At 45.4% G+C, this 19,465-nt stretch overlaps 1 protein-coding gene across 38 annotated transcripts in view; it reads left to right on the top strand.

The window, feature by feature from the left end:
- The window catches only part of CaMKII (Calcium/calmodulin-dependent protein kinase II), a 156,837-nt gene that overhangs the window by 69,068 nt on the left and 68,304 nt on the right, over positions 1–19,465 (top strand). For all 38 annotated transcript variants that reach the window (XM_031989332.2, XM_076370733.1, XM_031989346.2 and 35 more), the window contains exons 5-10: positions 8,616–8,670; positions 10,021–10,159; positions 12,112–12,214; positions 13,803–13,981; positions 14,186–14,308; positions 14,962–15,045. In XM_031989332.2, coding sequence (XP_031845192.1) covers positions 8,616–8,670; positions 10,021–10,159; positions 12,112–12,214; positions 13,803–13,981; positions 14,186–14,308; positions 14,962–15,045 — 683 coding nt within the window. The remainder of the gene's footprint in view (positions 1–8,615; positions 8,671–10,020; positions 10,160–12,111; positions 12,215–13,802; positions 13,982–14,185; positions 14,309–14,961; positions 15,046–19,465) is intronic.

The following is a 19,465-nucleotide window of genomic DNA, read 5'->3' as shown; positions in this document are numbered from 1 at the left end:
GCGCGGAACAACGTTCGCCACTCATTTAATGTCATTCTCCCCCGTTTCCTTTCAATTAAACTGTTCGATGTCGACGCACAGGAGTCTTTCCCGGTTCCATTATCCTGTATCCCGGCGAACGAAACGGCGCGGTCCATTCGTTGCCCATTGAACAAACGATCCGCGTCTCGTCGCGGGCGCAAACGCGAATTTTCGGCGTTCCGGCCCGGTGATCCGGCGGAACAAACGAATTTCGACGGTGAGCCCGCACACACACACACACACACACATGCGGCGCGCGCACGTGTGATTAGCGGAACGGCAACCTTGAACCGGCGGCGGTGTTCCGCGAGATACTGCGCCGAAAACCTGCGGGCGTGCGCTGGACGCGAGCCAATCGGCTCCGCCGGCCTGGGCTGAGAGAAATTCTCGGCCGTGCCAAGCACGGGCTCGACGGCCGGCTGAATTTTCCTCGTTTCTCCTCTCCCCCTAACCCTCCTCCTCCACCTCTTTTTTTTTCTCGCCCGATCCGCGGAATCTCTCGGAGAACGTCGATCGTCGCATCGATCCTTCGACGAGATAACAGGTGACCGAACCACTCGGCGGTTCCGAAATAGAACCGATCCCCGGGGAGATAGGGCTCGGAGACACTCGACGACACTTCGGCGGATCCTTTCAATTGCTGCCGGACTGATTCGCTTAGACATCGGTTCGCGATAACGTGCTAAAAGGTTGCGTTCATGCCGCGCGGAAAGTGGGTCTAGGTTGGTGCACTTTCTTGGTGGATCTGGGACAAGCTTCTTCGGGGGAGATTGCTTTTTATTGAGCACCTGTTTCGCAGCTTGGATGCTGGCGTTATCTCGTAGAGGTCTGGAAGAGTGGACTCAGCGAATTCGAGTTGAAGGATTGGACAAATTGGGAGATAGATCCTTGAAGAGTCTGCTCTTCATCCTAGAATCGTTTGGTTAGAGACTGTTGTATCTGTTTAAAATGGAATGGCGAATGTCGACGCTTTTATCACTTCTGATCTATGCTTGCGTTAGCTCCAGTTAGCTGTCGGTTCGTTAAAAAGTCAGTACACTGATTTATATTCTTTTAACAAGGGCGAAAGTTTTCTAGCGATCGTGTTGCAGTTATGAAAGATCGATCACCCGAAGTATTAGAAACATTTCCAGAGGAAAGAGGGATGAAAAGGAAGATAGGGGAGATGCGATAGATTTCGTGACACGGCAATTAATGTTTTTATTAATCGATTGATTGCAATGGAAACCGGAGGGCGAGTATAGAGCATTCGGCGCAACGCGTCCGTGAAAAGACACGAGTGAACGGGTACCTGCCGGCCGGTCGGTCTTTTATTCGTTTATAAACGAATTTCATTGAACCGGCGACCTGTCATGAATCCTTTCTCGCGGATGGAACCGAGGCAATCGAAACTGTCACGCTGCCCGCTATTCTCGCTCCCTCCTTTTCTCTCCTCCGCCTTGTTCAGAGGCTATTCATTTGCTTTCTCGGTAACTTTTGTTCTCTAGAAACGGACGGTGAATCTACCGGAGGCAGTTGCCAGCATTAATTTGCGAACGCCGCTGTTCTGCACTTTGATATTTGTTCTTGATAGAGTGTCGCTTTAACCTCTAATTCACCATATACTCAACATTCATCGCTCGATCATTCAAATTACTCAAATCTCATCATCTAGTCCAATTGCTCCAACCTCTGATTCACCATATACTCAACATTCATCGCTCAGTTATCGAAATTCTCCAAATCTCAAAACCTAACCCAATTGCTTCAACTCCCAAATTCAGCATAAATTCAACATTCATCGCTCCATCATTCAAATTACTCAAATCTCAATACCTAATCCAATTGCTTCAACCTCTAATTCACCATATACTCAGCATTCATCGCTCAGTTATCAAAATTCTCCAAATCTCAAAACCTAATCCAATTGCTTCAACTCCCAAATTCAGCATAAATTCAACATTCATCGCTCCATCATTCAAATTACTCAAATCTCAATACCTAATCCAATTGCTTCAACTCCCAAATTCACCATATACCCAGCATTCATCGCTCAATCATTCAGATTACTCAAATCTCAACATCTAGTCCAATTGCTCCAACCCCTAGTTCACCATATACTCAGCATTCACCGGTCGATCATTAAAATTCTCCAAATCTCAACACGTAGTCCAATTGCTTCAGCCCCCAATCCACCGTACACTCGAGACTCGCCGCCCGAAAGGTTCGCGCGACGCGGAAGAAACATCGAAACGAATCAGCGACCGGACGCACCGATCCGTCTATCCTTTCACCGCGTCGCGCGCCTCTTCCCAGCGATCGCCGTCATCTCGTCTAGCATCTTGGAATCCGGCTAGGGTCGAGAGCACGCCGGAAAGACGGTAGATCAATACTCGGGCATCCACTTTCCGCGTTCCGCCGTCGTATCTCCGCTCCGCGATCCCATTCGCGGCTCGTATTTTCATTCCCGCCGTGACGGATCAGCCGTCCGCGCCCCCTCGCCCCTCCGTTTCGGCCTCTTTGTCAAAATAAAACGAGGATTGATGCGCGAGCAGCTTCGCCCCTCTTCAAGCATTCACCCCGAGCCGTCCGCGTCCCCTAGACTCACGAATTTCTGGGGAGATTGCCGGAGAATGATCGAGATCGATCATTTCGCCTGTTAGCGAGGAGTCCGTCCATTCCTCCGCGTCATTCGGGTTCGTTGAATCCGCTGACGGATGAGTTCGGCGAACCTTGGAACCTACTGACCCATTGAACCTTGAATTCCCTTCATTTTTCTTCCTCATTCTCACATTTCATCGTACTCCGTACTACTATAACGTACGTTCATATATTACCTTGAAATTTCGCGTTATTCTTTATTAATCCTTTGCCACGTACTCATCAAAACCACCATGTACTCGAAACAGTTTTTTCACTAACCAGAAACTGAAAAATTAAAATTCTTAATAATTGCTCCATCTCTCTCATATCTCATATATCCAACAAAATTCGGTTCGTTCGGTGATCAAAAGAATCAATGTCCAAGTTTCTATAAAATGTCACCCGAATTCGTGACGCGGCAGTCAAAGTGTCAATTCAAATCACTCCCATCCATTTCAATTCCAAAAGCCCGAGAGAAATCAACACAAACTCCAACAACATTTAGATTCTATTCAACTCCCCGCGACGGAGATCCCGAGGAATCGCGCGGAAAATCCCGGTTCCTCTAGCAAAGCGGAATTCAGGATCTGGAAACTGGCTCTACAGCTCCGCCCGGGCCGGGAGGCTCTCTCCGCTTCACGGGGGATCAGTTCGCCGGAAAATATAATGGGTTCCGCGGTCCGATACGCGGCGGACCGTTGCAGGCCCGGTATCCGCGCGAAGCGGAGCGGAATTTCGCTCGGCGCGGTCTGAAGGGGGTCGCGGATCGGGAGAGGGCACTTTTCAGCGAACAGCTGTAAGGGTCGCGGGGCGAATTAGAGGCCGATATTCTTGCGGCTCGGCGACAAAAGCCACGGGGGTTTGTTAAATCGCTCGAGCCGGTTCCATAATTCATAAGGGGGTGGCCGGGGAAGGGGCGGAGGTGATCCAGGGTTTCTTTTATTCATCGTACAGCTCTATCCATCGACTGGACGTGACCGATGAATTACCGTGTCCTCTTCCTGTCCGCGGTTCCGTCATGCCGGCCGAACGGCTTACGTCTGTCCCAGTCAACAAGTGATACCTATCGATTCCTCGTCGACTGTTCCCTCGCTGCCGCCGATGCCCGATCCCTCTCCAGCGTCTTCTCCGAGGCTTTGTCTTTTCTTGGAGTTCCCTTTGAGTCTCCTCTCGCTTCTCTCGGCGGTGATCTTTGTGTTTCAGCTGCATCGAGCACAAGGTCTTCCGTTTCGAGTCGCTGTGCGTTAGCTGTATTTGTTTATTAGTGGTATCTACTTGCTTCTTCGTAAATCGGCGGGAGAAATATTAGTCGAGGTGTTCTCTCGTGATCAGAGAGTTCACGCGTAGGTTAAATTTGTATTTTTAGCGTACGATCGAGCGATAGTTTAGTATCTTTCGAAGATTTCGCAATGATTATACCAATTCATTTGAAATTCACTTTAACGATTGAGTTCCTTAAATTTTTTAAGCTTAAGTTTTTAAAATTTTTTAAATTTAAGTTAAGTTTTTTAAGTCTTTTAGGATAGTTCACGTTTACTCGACTGTTCTGTTCTGCTAGGAAGCCGAATTTTGACTGCGTCTTTAGCAGAAGCTCCATCAAAAACCATCTGCAGAAGGCAGTTCGGGTATTTCCAAATTTAAGAAACCTCCCGTCTCACACTTACTATTTTACAACCGTTTTGCAGTGCCACGGAAAATCTATATCCACGTTGTTAGGCAACGTAGACAAAATCAGTTTCACTTTCAACTCGATCCGACTGCAAAGTCGTCCATTGAATTCCATCTTCAACTTTCTATCCATTACACTGTCAACAACGTTGCCACTAAAGCAGCAATAAACCCGCAACATCGCTGCGACCCCTATAAATCCATCGGGAAACCTTGGCGCCCCCGTATCGTCGCGTGATCCACTCGTATCGCGTGATTCGGGTATCGGCTTTTTAGGGTGGAAGCGTTTTGTCGCCCGACACCGTGAGCGTATCCGCGAGCGGGTCGAGCACGTGACGCCGGGAGAATTACTCGATCGGAATCGCAGCCGATAAAAAATCCCCGCGATAACGCGTCGGCCTGCGATCTCAGCTCGAGCCGCCTCTCGATCCTTATTGGATCGGCGAGCGGCGTCAAAGACTCGGCGGGCGAGTCTTCTCCCCCTCGATCGGTTTCAGGGATCATTTGAAAAGGATGAAGAAACCTCGAGGACCTCCCTCTCCCTCGATATACGATCCGCCTCGTTCGCGCGGATAGCTCCGGTGTTCTCGAGAAATTCCTCCGACGATCGTATAGCTGCTTTTATAGACAATCCCCCGACATTGCAATATGGCGATGGCACCGCCGCGACCACGATATTGAAATATTTGATTGGGCGCTCCCTCCCTGGAACGCTTTGTGCTCCGCGGAGGGAGATGTGTCTGCGAGACGCGGGTAACAAGGAGACAATCGACCGGTCGACTCCGGAAATTTATAAAAAAGACGCCGAAGCTTCCAAGGGAAACTTTCCAGCCAGCACACGCTTTTGATGAAACCGAGACGCAGCTCTCGGGGAGATATTTGACACGTATCTTCTCTCAGCCAATATCCAGTTTGGGAACACAGCTTAAAGTTCGGAGTTGGAAGTATTATATCTCCGGAAAGGGGACGTGGGAAAGAAATCTAAGTTGTCCATTCTCGATCTATCTAATTTCTACCTTTTCGGAGATATGATACTTTCAACCGTCAACTTTGGACTTTTTCACTCGTTCGAAGTGGATGTTGGCTAAGAAAAAACACGTCGAATTTGTGTTTAGCGAGTCATATAAAATAAAGTTCTGTTATTGTTACCCAGTGTCTTTTCTTTTTATTCCTCGCCACGGCAACACGTGGGATTTTTAACAAATTGATCCTACAGTACTTTCAACCATCAACTTCGGACTTTTTCACTCGTTCGAAGTGGATGTTGGCTAAGAAAAAACACGTCGAATTTCCTTTGAGAATCATGTCTCGTGTTTCATGAAAATCATCGCGTGCTGGGTGGAAAGTAAGATGAAAGTAAAGATGAAGCTTTTTTTTTATCAGCGTTGCGAACGATCGTCCCGACGGAATGATTCCGCGGAGAGAAGAAGCTCGATTCAATATTTTTCGCGGCGGTACACGAAAAATAAGCCGTTCGACAGTTTTATTTCCGCGGCGCTGCGTGTGACGAGATTCGATGATCGTGGGAGTAGCGTGGCCCGCCGTGCCGGCTTCCAGAGAGAGAGAAGCGAGAGTAACCGGCGTAAGTATCGATCCTGGAAGCCACACCTCGACGCAGCGCGGCCCTGGAGTTATACGCGTTTCCACGATTACGCTCGCAGCCGCGTATCCCTCGGTCTCGGGCATCTCGCGACAATTCGCGATTTATCGCTCGACCGGTCGCGCGCGTTCACGATCTACCGGGGTGGACATTCTTCCGAGAGATATCCATTATCGTAAACGTTCATTGTCTCGGAGTGAATTGCGCTGGACTCTTTTCTGGATCATTCCGACGTTCGACTGTTACGTTGACACGTTAACCCTTTGCACTCGAAGGGATTAAGTTCAATTCCTAAACCCCAATACATAATTCATAATTCACAGTTTCTATTTCTCAATTTTCTTAAAATCCCGTCATCCCCTAACACAATCCTCCACCGAAAGAAAAGAACAATAGAGTAATCCTTCAAAGCAGCGGTTCTCAAGCTCACTGTCTTTACTCAACGTTAGTTGAATAAAATGTCATCTGTATCTCGTAAAAATAAATTGAATATTTCTGGTGACAAATGTTTGGAGTGCAAAGGGTTAACATATAGAGAAAATCAATATAATCTAGAATATTCCAGTGCTTTGAACATTCATGCAAAACGCGCTCACACACAGTCGCGTCATTCATCTATTGCACACATTCATCACTCATCGACATATCTATTCACACACTCAAATACATCCATTACCACACAATTATTGCAGTATAGTATTAGCAATTTAGTTACGTTATTAAACATTGGTTATTCTGCGTGTACTGTTTTCTAGTCATTTAGAAGCGTCATCGGTGACTGATATACTTAATGTGTTAATATGTAGGATGTATTTAACACTGAGAATATTGATGTTAAAATGTTAGAGAGAAGAGTATCGCAACTAGAAAGTTTTTAACGATCATTCTGCTCAGTTCTGTTCAGATCCAGCTTATTTTTGACAGGCGTTCGAATTTTGTTCGTTTCCGTTGAATCCTTTGGTATTAGAATATTCGTACCACGGTCTCGCGGACTACCTGCACATTCGACAGCAGCGTTCGGAGGTTCAGGAAGCGTTTCGCGTCCCGTGAAACGCGGAGCGGAGAGAATAGCGTCGAACAGAGGAGCGGAACGCGTCAACAACGACGCTCGGTCGACGTCGATTTTCGCGTAGATTCGGCCCGCGGCCTCACTTGACATTAATTAAGCCCGATCCGCCTGGGATCGTTGAATTGTATCGCGCTGGATGCCTCTTCGTTGACCTTAATGAACGGATCGCGTCGATCGAGGGAACCGTCGCCGATTCCCGGCCGATTGTTCTTTCACCGCAGCGATTTTCCCAGTCCCTGCTAACGAAATTTCGAAAACGGGAAATCGTTCTTTCGTAACGAACCATGCACATAGAAATGTAACGGACAAACCATTGCGATGCATTCATTTCCTAGAAAACAATCCTCTAGAAAATTTACATTTAGAGCATACTTTTTTTCATAAATTTTTGACAAACCGCAAGGTATCATTTGAATGTAACACAACAGAATCGTTACTCCAACAATTAACAAAATAAACAATACGTTAAATACGTCGATATTTAACTTCACACGGAAATACCCAAAAAGTTCATGGAAAATCGACAAATATCTCGAACATTCGCGCGACAAATCACTAGAAGGGTGTTCAAAACGCACCGCAAGATACTTGAATCCCTAAATTAGCCGACAAACCGAAGAAAAGTATGTTCAATCAAGTTTATCGAGTCCAAACGGAGAAACGATGCATTCCGAGCGGTGCCCGTCTCGGCTCGAGCGGCCGACCGTGCGCGCGCGTGCGTCACGCGTGTCGCTTAATTAAAAAAGGAAATAAGAGAGAAAAAACGGCTGAGCCGTTCGCGTGGGTAATTGGTCCGCTCTCCCTTGCATTCGTACAAAAATCCGTGTCCCTAATGGCGTCGTTCGTATGCGCCGCGTCGGTGCCGTCCCGCTGCGCAATTTGTTCAACGACCGTGAAGGTCGTTTGCAGGATACCGCGAAAACTCTCCGGCCGCGTCTTCGGCCGCGATGTTTTCCACCCTTACGCGCCGCAGCCCAGGAATTCCCGTCTTCATCGTCCCGGGAGCAGAGTTTTTCGCGCGGCCAACTTCCTGCGCGGCGTCGGTCGTTAGAGACACCCGTTAGATCATCCGGGGAATACGCAACTCGAATTGTAGATGCTGCGGTGAACGAGATGCTGCGCGAACCATGATTCACTTTGATTATTTCATGTATCTAGGCTGTCGCTGTGTGGGGAATTGTCAGAACTCGTTTGTTTTAATGGATAGAGGAAATATAGGTGATTAGAATTAGATTAGTAAAAAGAATCTTGATTGACCAGACGAAACGCTGTTAGAACTTTGCGAGTGTATTGTTAGTGTAGGATTCGACAGTGTGGGGAATTGTATGAACTCGATTGTTAATGAGTATACAATGGAAAACATAGTTGATTAAGATAATTAATAAAAAGAATATACTTCTGGGGAATCTTGAATGATCCAACGACAACGCTATTGGAACTTTGCAATAGTATCATTAATGTAGAGTGACTGTGTAGGAAATTGTAACTCATTTGTTTTAACGAATATAGAAAATATAGTTGATTAATTTCATGAACGCAGAAAAATCGGAAGTCTAATAATTACCGATCATTACGATTCTCACGATGATTTTTATTGCCATTGACTAACCGTTCCCGTGTCCTTGTCTGTTCCAGTGAGATTACACGACAGCATACAGGAGGAGAACTGCCATTACCTCGTCTTTGACCTGTAAGTAGACACACAGCGCGCGTAACATTAATCATCGATCGGATCGAAAGTTTCTAATCGAGTCTCGCGAACGTTCGCGAGTTTCCACGGCCCCGGCCGCCCGCCACCGTCACCGATACGAATCATCCGCGGACTCAGTAGCGGTCGGGCAAGTTTAATCTAATTTCTGTCGGAGTTGGCTGGTTCCGATTGGATTCTACTCCCGTGACCGGCTAAAATTCGCGTTACCGCCAATAATCGGAGCCCTCGGTGACGCTGACTTACTAAAACGCGTTATCTTCTAGTTGCTAACGCGATATTCGTCCCCTGTAATTATCTTTTTTCAACCTAAACGCGTCGGTATAATTCGTACTAACGATCTCTCTATGAAAATTTGGAAAATCCGTGACTCTATTGCCTCGAGATTTATGAAATATAACGATCTAACTTTTATCTCATTATTCCCTTATGATCTCGATACAAATTTCGATTATTTTAACGATAATAGCTTCAACCCTTTGCGGTCCGAAGTGCTCTTGGTTTCTCACTTTAAGGTTCACGTTAGTTGATTCAATTACAGCTCAATATGACGCTGTATTTATTTATTCAAGAATATTTGGGAGTCACTGAAATGTTACCTTTAAATACAATTGTACTACAAATAAATATAGAAAAAATTGTTAAAGGTAGAGGTTGCAATAAAATAGAGTCGAGTCTGACATAGGACTGCTAAGGGTTAAAACAGTAGTTCCATGTTCAAAAGGTTAAGCGTCATAGAATTAACCCTTTGCATTCGAAAGGTGACTCAGTCGCCATTTGATTTGACGCAGTAAAATTAGAAAATTTAATATTAAATATTAAACTATGTATAATTTACCTGTGATTTCTCTTTCAATTCACTTAAAAAAACCATCATCTTTATCTAGTTAGAAAGTGTTTATTGCTAACGAAATACTTCCGAGTGCAAAGGGTTAACGATTCGATATCCGAAATAAAATAGACATTCGCCTACAGAATCAGCTTCAAAATTTCTCTTTTTTCTCTTTTCCCCTAACCCGTGCCGAATTATATCTACAAAATTCCGTTCGCACGCGTTCCATCGACCGCGAAGAGTGCCACGGAAGAAAGTTCGCGAAGAAAGGGTCAAAATCCTCGGATATCGATCGCTGGGCGCATCCCTTGCCGGCATTACCCTCCGACTGTATCCCGACGTCTGACTATTCGCGTCTCGTTCCACTGAAACATCGTTCCGAACACTTCCGGCGGACGTTCCCCGAAACCGTTCGGCATTCTCGATTGACTCCCCCCATCGGAGAATCGTCTTTTCTCTCGCGAACGACGAAAAACGTTCGTTTCGGTTTGATTTTACAGAGTGACCGGCGGAGAACTGTTCGAGGATATCGTCGCGCGGGAGTTCTACAGCGAAGCGGACGCCTCGCACTGTATCCAACAAATCCTGGAGAGCGTACACCACTGCCACCATAACGGAGTTGTGCACAGGGACCTGAAAGTACGTAGCGAAACGAAAATACTCGATAAGACGTTCGTACAATTCCGCGAAATGTCTGTTGAGAGTGGGAAACGAAACGACGATCGCTCGTCGAGGCATGGAATGATAGATTTTCTATGGGTTGTGAAGAAATCGTTATCTAAACTGTATTTTCTTTGGTACTCGATGCTTTCGATAAGAATATGAGTTAACCAATTTGCATCGTTAGTCGTGATAATTCGCTGATAAATTACTGTTACACGTTCCGCTGTATCGGGCAGATTAATTCGAGAGCTTGAAAGACTCAGTTGAGCCTCTCTGATCGATAAAGTAAGCCACCACATTTAGAAGATGCAAATAGTTGTATTAATCCTTCGCGATCGAAGATTCTTTGAAATATTCAGCAGATGAAGCTAAGTTATACATTGATCGCTTAAATAATAGAAACATCGAAACTATAATACTTATCTATAACTCAACTAACTATCACATCTCTACTGATATCTCGCTGCTTGGGTAATTAAATCATTTCTTTCCTTTACTCTTCCAAACCTGAACATTTCATTTCGCCGAAATGTCGACATTCGTCCGCAAAGGGTTAATCCTTCGCGAACGAAGATTCTTTGAAATATATAAAAGCTTCAGCAGATGAAGCTACGTTATACATCGATCGCTTAAATAATAGAAAAATCGAAACTATTATAGTTTCTATAACTCAACTAACTATCACATCTCTACCGATATCTCGCTGCTTGGCTAATTGAATCATTTCTTTCCCATTTCCTCTTCCAAACTTTTCATCTCGAAGCGACGTTCGTCAAAGGGTTAATACGTCAGATTGAACGCCAGCGAGACGTGCAATAGTCAAACACGCTGCTCGACTTTCCTGGAGCACGCTGTACAATCAGCCACCCGATAGTATCGTTAACCAAGTTCTCGTTTAACGACCGGCCGAGGTATTCCGCGCGCGGCGACCGAGAGTCGAGTGCGTTCCCGCGACGGCAAGGATCCGCGTCGTCAAGAAAACGAGGGGACGGGAGTCAAGCGAGGGGAAAATTAATCCGTGGAAAGACGACGGCGGGGGACACGGGCGAAAGAAAAGAAACGGGGGGAAAGGAGGGCGACCGTCGGAAAAGTGGCGTTTCATGAAAAACTGAAAAAGTCGCGCGGCGTTAGACCCACAATGTGTGTCAAGCATCGCGCGTGTACAGGCTGCTCCGAAAGTAGCGTCGCTTCCGCCGGAAATCCGGCAGCTGGGAATTTGTTTCCACTTCAGAGATATCCAGGCAATATTTATTTACCTCCTTCTCGAGCGAAGCGTTCACCGATGGCGTTTATTTTGGGTTATAGGTAGCGGTGAATTTGTGAATTTAACACTAGAACTACCGAGCATTTAATACGATTGATATGTAATCTCTATAAAAATTGTAATAGATTATTCTCAGTTTCTTTGGATTCATCATAGTACTCGAGTGAAACTATTTCCAAAATCATTTCGAATATTCAATGCTTTTAAGGTATTAACCCTTTGAACTCTGTAGGCTCCTAGTTGCACCAGTTCTAATATTAAATATTTTAATGAATTTTAAGAAAACTACCTTCAGATTATTAGATCCTCCAAATATAGAAACTTTGTACTAAGAAGGGAATTAAACAAATCGAAACCAATCATTTCGACTGTTACGTAGTTCTAGTGTTAAGGACTTCACTTGTGTAATGTTTGTTATAGAAATTATATATCTGATTATATTTATGTAATTATGTATTTATTGTACATTGTAATACTTTTAAACGTAAGGCAGGACGTTGTAGGTCGCATATCTACAATTTATAATACATTTCCCAATTTCCAAGCTTCAGCGTTTGTAAAGTCCATTGTTCGAGCATTTCTTCTTTGATGTTGCGACTGACGCGTTGCCTGACGTTTCCCCAGCAACACGGTTAATCGTCGACGAGCCCGTTTTCTGTTGCAGCCCGAGAATTTGCTGCTCGCGAGCAAGGCGAAAGGCGCGGCTGTGAAACTAGCGGATTTCGGATTGGCGATCGAGGTGCAGGGTGACGCACAGGCATGGTTCGGTGAGTCGATCTTCGAATTCAATCGGCGTTGACGGTAGAACTACCGAAACAATCGAACAACCTATTTCTCCCCTTCACCGCAAACTCATTAAAATTATTAAAAAGATTCGACGATCTAAATAGCATCTAATAACAAGGAAATTGCAATCAGAACAAACGTATCACTACCAATTCCACAAGAAAACACGAAACCGTTCGGTAATTCTACAGTCAGCTCGATCGGTAAACAACAAAACCATCGTAACGGTTTCCTTCATATCGTTAACGTTCAAAGCACATCCGCGCGACTTGTACTACCGTGCAAAAAGTCGAAGAAATTTCACGAAATTAAAGAACAGTCCGCTCGAAAGCGCAATCGTCGCGAGGTCGATTTTCAAAGCCGCGGGAACGAAACGCAAGCAGACAGAGAGCGAGCGAGAGAGAGAGAGAGAGAGAGAGACTCGCGGAAAGGAAGAGGAAGAGAAGCCGACTCGTCGGCGAATTTACGCGACAAATGAACGGTGCACGGTTTGTTTAGCGCTCGTTGAAATTCCCGTCCAGGTGGAAACTGAAAAGAAAAGAAAATAGAGAAGAAGCGGGGGCCACGTCACAGAAATAAAATTTCTCCTCTTCTTTTTCCCCCGGTTTTTACCGTCCCTGTAACCTCCCCCTGCTTGTCCCGCTTTCTCGTCGGACGGTTTCTCTCGGGCTGTCGCGATTTAAATTTGACTGCCGACAAATTTTCATTCCCTCGCTCGTCCACCCGCATCCACCCTCCACCTACGTCTCGCTCCCCACTTTCCCCGTGTGCACCCCTATCGCTTAGTTTCCCCGTTTAATGCGTCGCTGCGCGAACGTCAACTTACCCCCTTTAGAAGTGTCTTGCGGAAACGGCCTAGTTCGACTACTTGTTTCTCCTTTTATTTCTGCGCACTCCTCACCCCTTTCACTCCCCCGTTTGCCTATTTCTCTAGCCCCCCTCCCCTGTTTCTCGATTTTTCAAACGTTCAGAGTTCCAAATTTTGTCACTTTCGATCTACTTCTCCGTTTCTCTTCTTTCCTTCCGGAGAATCAGCGCGTTTAATACTAAAACTACCGGATGGGTAGAAACTATCCATTCCTGAGTTCTTTTTGCAATTGAAAAGATAACGGTTCCTCTGAGGAATTAGATATCGATGTAGCAATGCACAATGTAGAATTAGAAATTAATCGAAGTCTCAATAGATACTCTTGGAATTTCTATAGAAACTTGGAAAAGTTTAACACGTTAAGCGCCATGTCAGTCACTGGTGATTGACACTTCCGAATAACTAGGAAACAATCGTAACATACAAAATAACCGATGTGAAGTGAGAATGTTTAATAACGCAACTGACTTGATCATAGTGTAATGCAAACATTGTGAAAATAATTAATAATTCATCCTTTTCTTTGCTGTAAGAGGGAAACGCTCAAGATTTTCGTGGCGCGTAACGTGTTAACTGCTCGGTAGTTTTAGTGTTCAGTAAGAAACTTCTCGGCGCGTATGTGTTTTCAACGTTATCGAATCGATGTTGCCGAATAGTCAGAGATACAAGAGAATGAACGTGTGAAATGATCTGTGAAAAAGGTTTCGCCGGGACGCCCGGTTACCTCAGTCCGGAAGTCCTCAAGAAAGAGCCGTACGGCAAACCAGTAGATATATGGGCGTGCGGTGTCATCCTCTACATCCTCCTCGTCGGTTATCCGCCATTTTGGGACGAGGACCAGCACCGGTTGTACGCGCAGATCAAGGCTGGATCGTACGACGTAAGCAACCACTAACATTCTCTGATGATTAATCGACAGAATCTCAAATAGATTGTATCAGGACACTGTAAACCATTCTTTTGTATAAATCGCGATTTGACATCGTATGCGATGTACCATAGCTTTGCTGCTTTTCAAAATATCAAGCTCCGTTAAGGATCTCTTTAAGAGATTTTTTAAGAGATCGATTCGTCTGATTCGCAGTACCCCAGCCCAGAATGGGACACCGTCACGGTGGAAGCCAAGAACCTGATCAATCAGATGCTGACGGTGAACCCCAGCCAAAGGATCACCGCCAGCGAGGCACTGAAGCACCCGTGGATCTGCGTAAGTGATAGAATCTTCGCGATCACTCTAATTAGTCCTACACGTCGCGCCGGAGTAGATTCGCGCGATCTAATCGAGTAGAATCTCGAATCTTCGGTATATCAATGATATGACGGTAACAGTTCAAACGAAAATGATCGAATCTATACCGTTAACACTAGGTTTACGGGCATTTATTGTACACTTCATTCTATTATTCCTAAAAGAATTGACCGGCGTAAACACTTACAAAATAATATTTCTAAAATCCAGTGTGCGTCAATTTCACGCGTTCCGTAAACCTAGTGTTAAGGATTGACAAGTCGACGCCGGCGTGTATCGTCGAGAGGAAAATCAATTTACTTATCAACGATTTCACTGATTCCGAGCATTTTAAGAATTTCACCGTCGGATGGGCGAAAACGTGAATTAAAGCCCCGCCGGTCGCGCGTTAAATGCCTGGGAAGAGTGCAGAGCCGAAGAAGGTCACATTAGTTTCAATGCAACGCGTCCGTTCTCGCGAAATCCATCGAAATCCCCTCTCGTCTATTAATATAAGGATCACCGTACCCACTGAAACGTTCACAAAGCTGTTCCCCGATGAGCAGCGGCAGCCTCGCTAATAAAACGAAAAAAATCCACGACATTGAACGTGTCTTCTTTGTGTGTTTCAGCAACGTGAGCGCGTCGCCGCGGTGATCCACAGGCAACAAACTGTGGATTGTTTGAAGAAATTCAACGCAAGGCGCAAATTAAAGGTGAGTGCCCGCTACCAGCCGCAGTTTAATTAAGCGTTCCGATCGAGCCGGTGATTAGAGGACGGTCACAGGGCCGCGGGTCTCTCGATTAATGGATTACGCGCGGTGGAAACGCGTCACGGTTCCACGGCCGGCCCGTAACTTCCCGCGAAACTAGTTACAACGCCGGAGTTTCGATTCTCGAGACGTCGGAGCATTAAGGCGCGACGGCCCGTTAAATCATCTACAACGGGCTCGCAACCCGACGACGCGGCTTTCCGTCTCGCGGATTCTTGTCGCTCGAGCGCGCGGTATTTCTGTTCCCGGTGATTTCGATTATTCAACATTCTGCGTTTAAACTTCTGCGAATCACTGGAACTAACGCTGTTTTTATAGTATTCCTAGCGAAAATGAGAAATGCTGTAACGTTCCTTCGATCTATGTTCCTTCTCAATGCAGAATTTGGGTGTGTGGAAAGTCTAATAACTACCGTGTTATGCAAATTACTGTGTTTTAATATTAAATACTGAAAGTGGAATATTCTTTAACTTATTTTATCATAGCGTGCAACAAGTACGCGGTATAAAGAATAATTCGTTGAAATTTTCCTTCCGAACACGATACCGCGTCCCCTTTGTCCGGCCGCCATTTTGTCGCTCGATCGACGTCCCCGCGGCACCGGAAATTCCATTTAACTCTTCTGCCTGTAATCGAGTCAGCGGCGGGAACGTTTCGCGCGCTGTAAACGGCTCGAGTTCCTCGAGTTTGTAAATTCCGCGGGGGAAACGTTAAATTGATTTCGTTTATTCGGGAATTAGTCGTTCAATTTAGCCCACCGGCGCCGCTCCTCGGACGCCGCGCGGATTATAATTGCGCGAGTTCCGATGGGTGTCGCGAATTCTTCGAAGAATCATGCAATCTCCTTTTGTCAATTCCGTCCTCGTATTTTCGCCTTTAATCGGATTACGCGGCGCGGCATCCGTCGGCGAAACGCGAAACGAGTCGCAGGACTTTGTAACAGAATTAACTACCGGGAACTTTGGCTCCACATTCTTTGTTTCGTATTAACAAGAATCTTCGCCTTTGGATCTCGATGAAATCTATCACAATCTCCACCAATTCGAAAATGCAACGCGTTCAACCCTTAGCAGTCCATAAATTCTATTTTATCGTAACCTCTACCTTTAAGAATTTTGTCTATATTCATTTGTAGTATCACAATTGTATTTAACGGTATTTCAATGACTCCCAAATATTCTTGAGTAAATAGAGCGCATACACGCACGCTACACCCATACACATGCACGCACATCCATGAAGTTTACATCAATATCAACCTACGCGTCTACTTTCAAATTTTCACCAAGAGTCCGATACAGCATCGGACGAGTCGAAGCGACTCGAAATGAAAATGGCGACCCAAGGAACACCGGGATTCCCCTGGTATCGCGAGTCTCGGCTTTCTCCTCGTCGGACTCGCGACCGGAGGTGGGAAAGTCGTGTCTTTGATTGGGAATTCGTAGATTCCCGGCTCTCTTTCTCTTTCCCTCTGCTCCCTACTCCTCGCCCCGGCCTCTGCGACGCCTGTTGCGATTGTATGTACAAGCAGAGCCGGCTGAATTGCCGACGGAATCGCGCGACACTCAATCGAGTGTACACCGACGAAACGGTGAATCGCGGACGGGCTCGTGTGCGGCGCTCGTCGGTGTGTAGTTACGTACGTGTGACGGCAATTGCGTCTCGCGTTCGCTGAAAAACTGCCGCGACGATCTCGGAGATCACGACGATTTTTCTTCGGTCCCCGTGATACGGAGATCCCCTCCCCCGTACCCTCGAGCGTGATACGATAGTTCTGGTACTTGGTAAATAATTGATACGGTTTATTCTGCGAGGGAGAGTCTCGGGATAGGGGTCGAAAGGATACACGCTTTCGTAGTTGATTAGAGTGTCTGGTTTTCTTGAAACTTGGGAAGTTAATAATGTATTATACAGTATAATAATATATATAGTTTCGAAGAATTGTAGAATATTGCGAATAGATTGAGATTTGTAGAAAGGATACATTTTTAGATCTTATTGACATACTGATTTGTACGAAGGAAATTAACGAAGTTTCGTTTCTCGCAGCGCTAGTTTCATTTTTATCTATATTTGTATTATATGTATATAATAATAAATATAGTGTAGTTTCGAAGAATTGTAGAATACTGCAAATAGATGGAGGATATTCGTAGAAAGGATACATTTTTAGATCTTATTGACACACTGACTTGTACAAAGGAATTTAACGAAGTTTCGTTTCTCGCAGCGCTAGTTTCATTTCTATCGCATATATATGCATATACGCGAGCTAGTTTGGAATGATATCAATGAAATTTGCAATAGGATCTAGAGAGGTGATGAAAGAACAGTGTAAAGAAAGTCCAGCGTGCATTAAACGCGTTCATTAATGATGCACGCGCGATCGATAGCATTCTACACCTGAATCAACGGTTCCGCGATGTTCGATGTATGTAGAGCGGGCCTCGGGGATTTTTTGCCGGCGAGTTTCAAGTGGTTTAAAGCATCGGTACACGGCTGCGATACGATTCATTGCCTTTTAAACGAACAACGAGCACGGTCTATTCGTTCGCCGTGTGTCGTTGAACTTTAATCGCGAAGTTAAGGATCGCCGTTTCGGTGCATGCTGAACCGCGCTTAATTTCTCGGAGGAAATTCACCGGGAGAACGTCGACTCGAAAGCCGATGCAGTCGAATGTGGCAAAGAATCGAATAAATTAATATTTCGACTTCTGGAATTATTATGCGACATACTCAGAAGCTATAAAGAAGAGATTTCGATCTAGAACAGTTAAAGACACGGATAAATCCTTGAATAACCAAATAGAGTATCATTTACTTCATTAAAATCCACACAAATTTGGAAATTTCAAGAAATATTTTGAAAAACTGAAGCATCAATTGGGATAAATGACATTCAAATCAAAATTACACGAGACTTCCAAATTGTCACGTATCGAAGCGTCGACTAACACTAAAACCACCGAGTTCATTGACTTTTCAAAATTTCGCTATAGAAACTCCAAGAGCAATAATTCCTCAGAGTAACACCCGTTATCTTTTTAATACTTACAAAAAGAACAGACTTTAATCGACTTACAATTCAATCTGCTAAATGAATTTCCTTAATAATTCCCCAGAGAAACATCTGTCACCTTACTATTAATTGCAAAAGACATCAGGCATGTCATTCGACTCTGGTAGCTCGTGTTAAGTCGCTATCGAGTGCAAAGGGTTAAGCAACCGAAATCATCGGACAGTCCTTCGCGACGAGGACGGCGGCGATTTAGGGGATGAAAATGGCCGGTCGATAAACGGGATCCGGCCGGCTGATAAGGCGACGATACCGTACGCGGCCGCGCGGACTATCGAGTCGTACGTCTCGCGGTTGGCAGTGATTAAGTAAGCCTGCGGCGGCAGGGCGTATCGGTTTCAACGGCGGTCGCATAAATAACGAACGCGACTCCCCCCTGTTCGCCGGGTAAACATTACTTTTTCGTTTCGATCTCGGCCGCGCAACGTTGCGGGGGGAGTTCGGCGAGCTTCCAATCACGCGATCGTTCCATTAGAAACGAATGTGATTAGCGCTCGCGGGGCTAATAGCAGTTCCTTGAGCGCGAGGGGGATTGATACGGCGGCCGGTGCGTTTCGTTTCAATTAATTGGCTCTCGGAGGCTGTGGCGTGAGCTCTCCCGCCGATGGTTTCTTGCAGTCGGCCGTTCTGCGGGGATAATTTATCGGCACCGTCCGATCCGAGGGTTGCGCACGCTGAATTAACTCTGTTCCAGTTTGTAGTTTAATCGCGCATCGGCGAGCGGGACCGGCTAGACCGGGTAACGATCTTTCCCCGAGTTTTCCGTAATTCCGACGTGTTCCGCGGAGAATGGGAATATTGTTAACGCCGGGGCTGCCGAGCAGTTACGGTCACTCGTTTCGAATCTCTCGTAAAGGATCCGGAAGTACTTATCGACTGGTTTATGTGTTCTTTCGCGAAGTTATCCTTTTAACCCTTGCGCTCGACAGGTGACCCTCGGTCGCTTGATTTAATATAATGGATCTATGAAGTTGAATATTATTTTGAATTGAAGTTTGTGTTGCTGTGTGGAATATTTGAATGAAAGCTTTGTTCCTTGATTTATCTGTGAATTACCGTTACTTTCGAATAATGTTGTGTCTCATCGGAAAATGTTGAATGTTTCCAGTGGAAATCTTTCGAGTGCAAGGGTTGAACTGTTGTCCGTGCATCTTTGATAATTCTAGAACCTAGTGCGTTTTAGATCTGACAATACTTATTGATTAGATTATATTTTCTTTCCTGAAATTGTCGCTTTCAATTATATTTTCGATCATTTTAGAACGTGATCTCGTGTTTTAGATCTGA

Source organism: Nomia melanderi, chromosome 9 (genome assembly GCF_051020985.1).
Source record: "Nomia melanderi isolate GNS246 chromosome 9, iyNomMela1, whole genome shotgun sequence".
NCBI classification, from domain to species: Eukaryota; Metazoa; Arthropoda; class Insecta; order Hymenoptera; family Halictidae; genus Nomia; species Nomia melanderi.
This window is presented reverse-complemented; position numbering and strand designations above follow the sequence as displayed.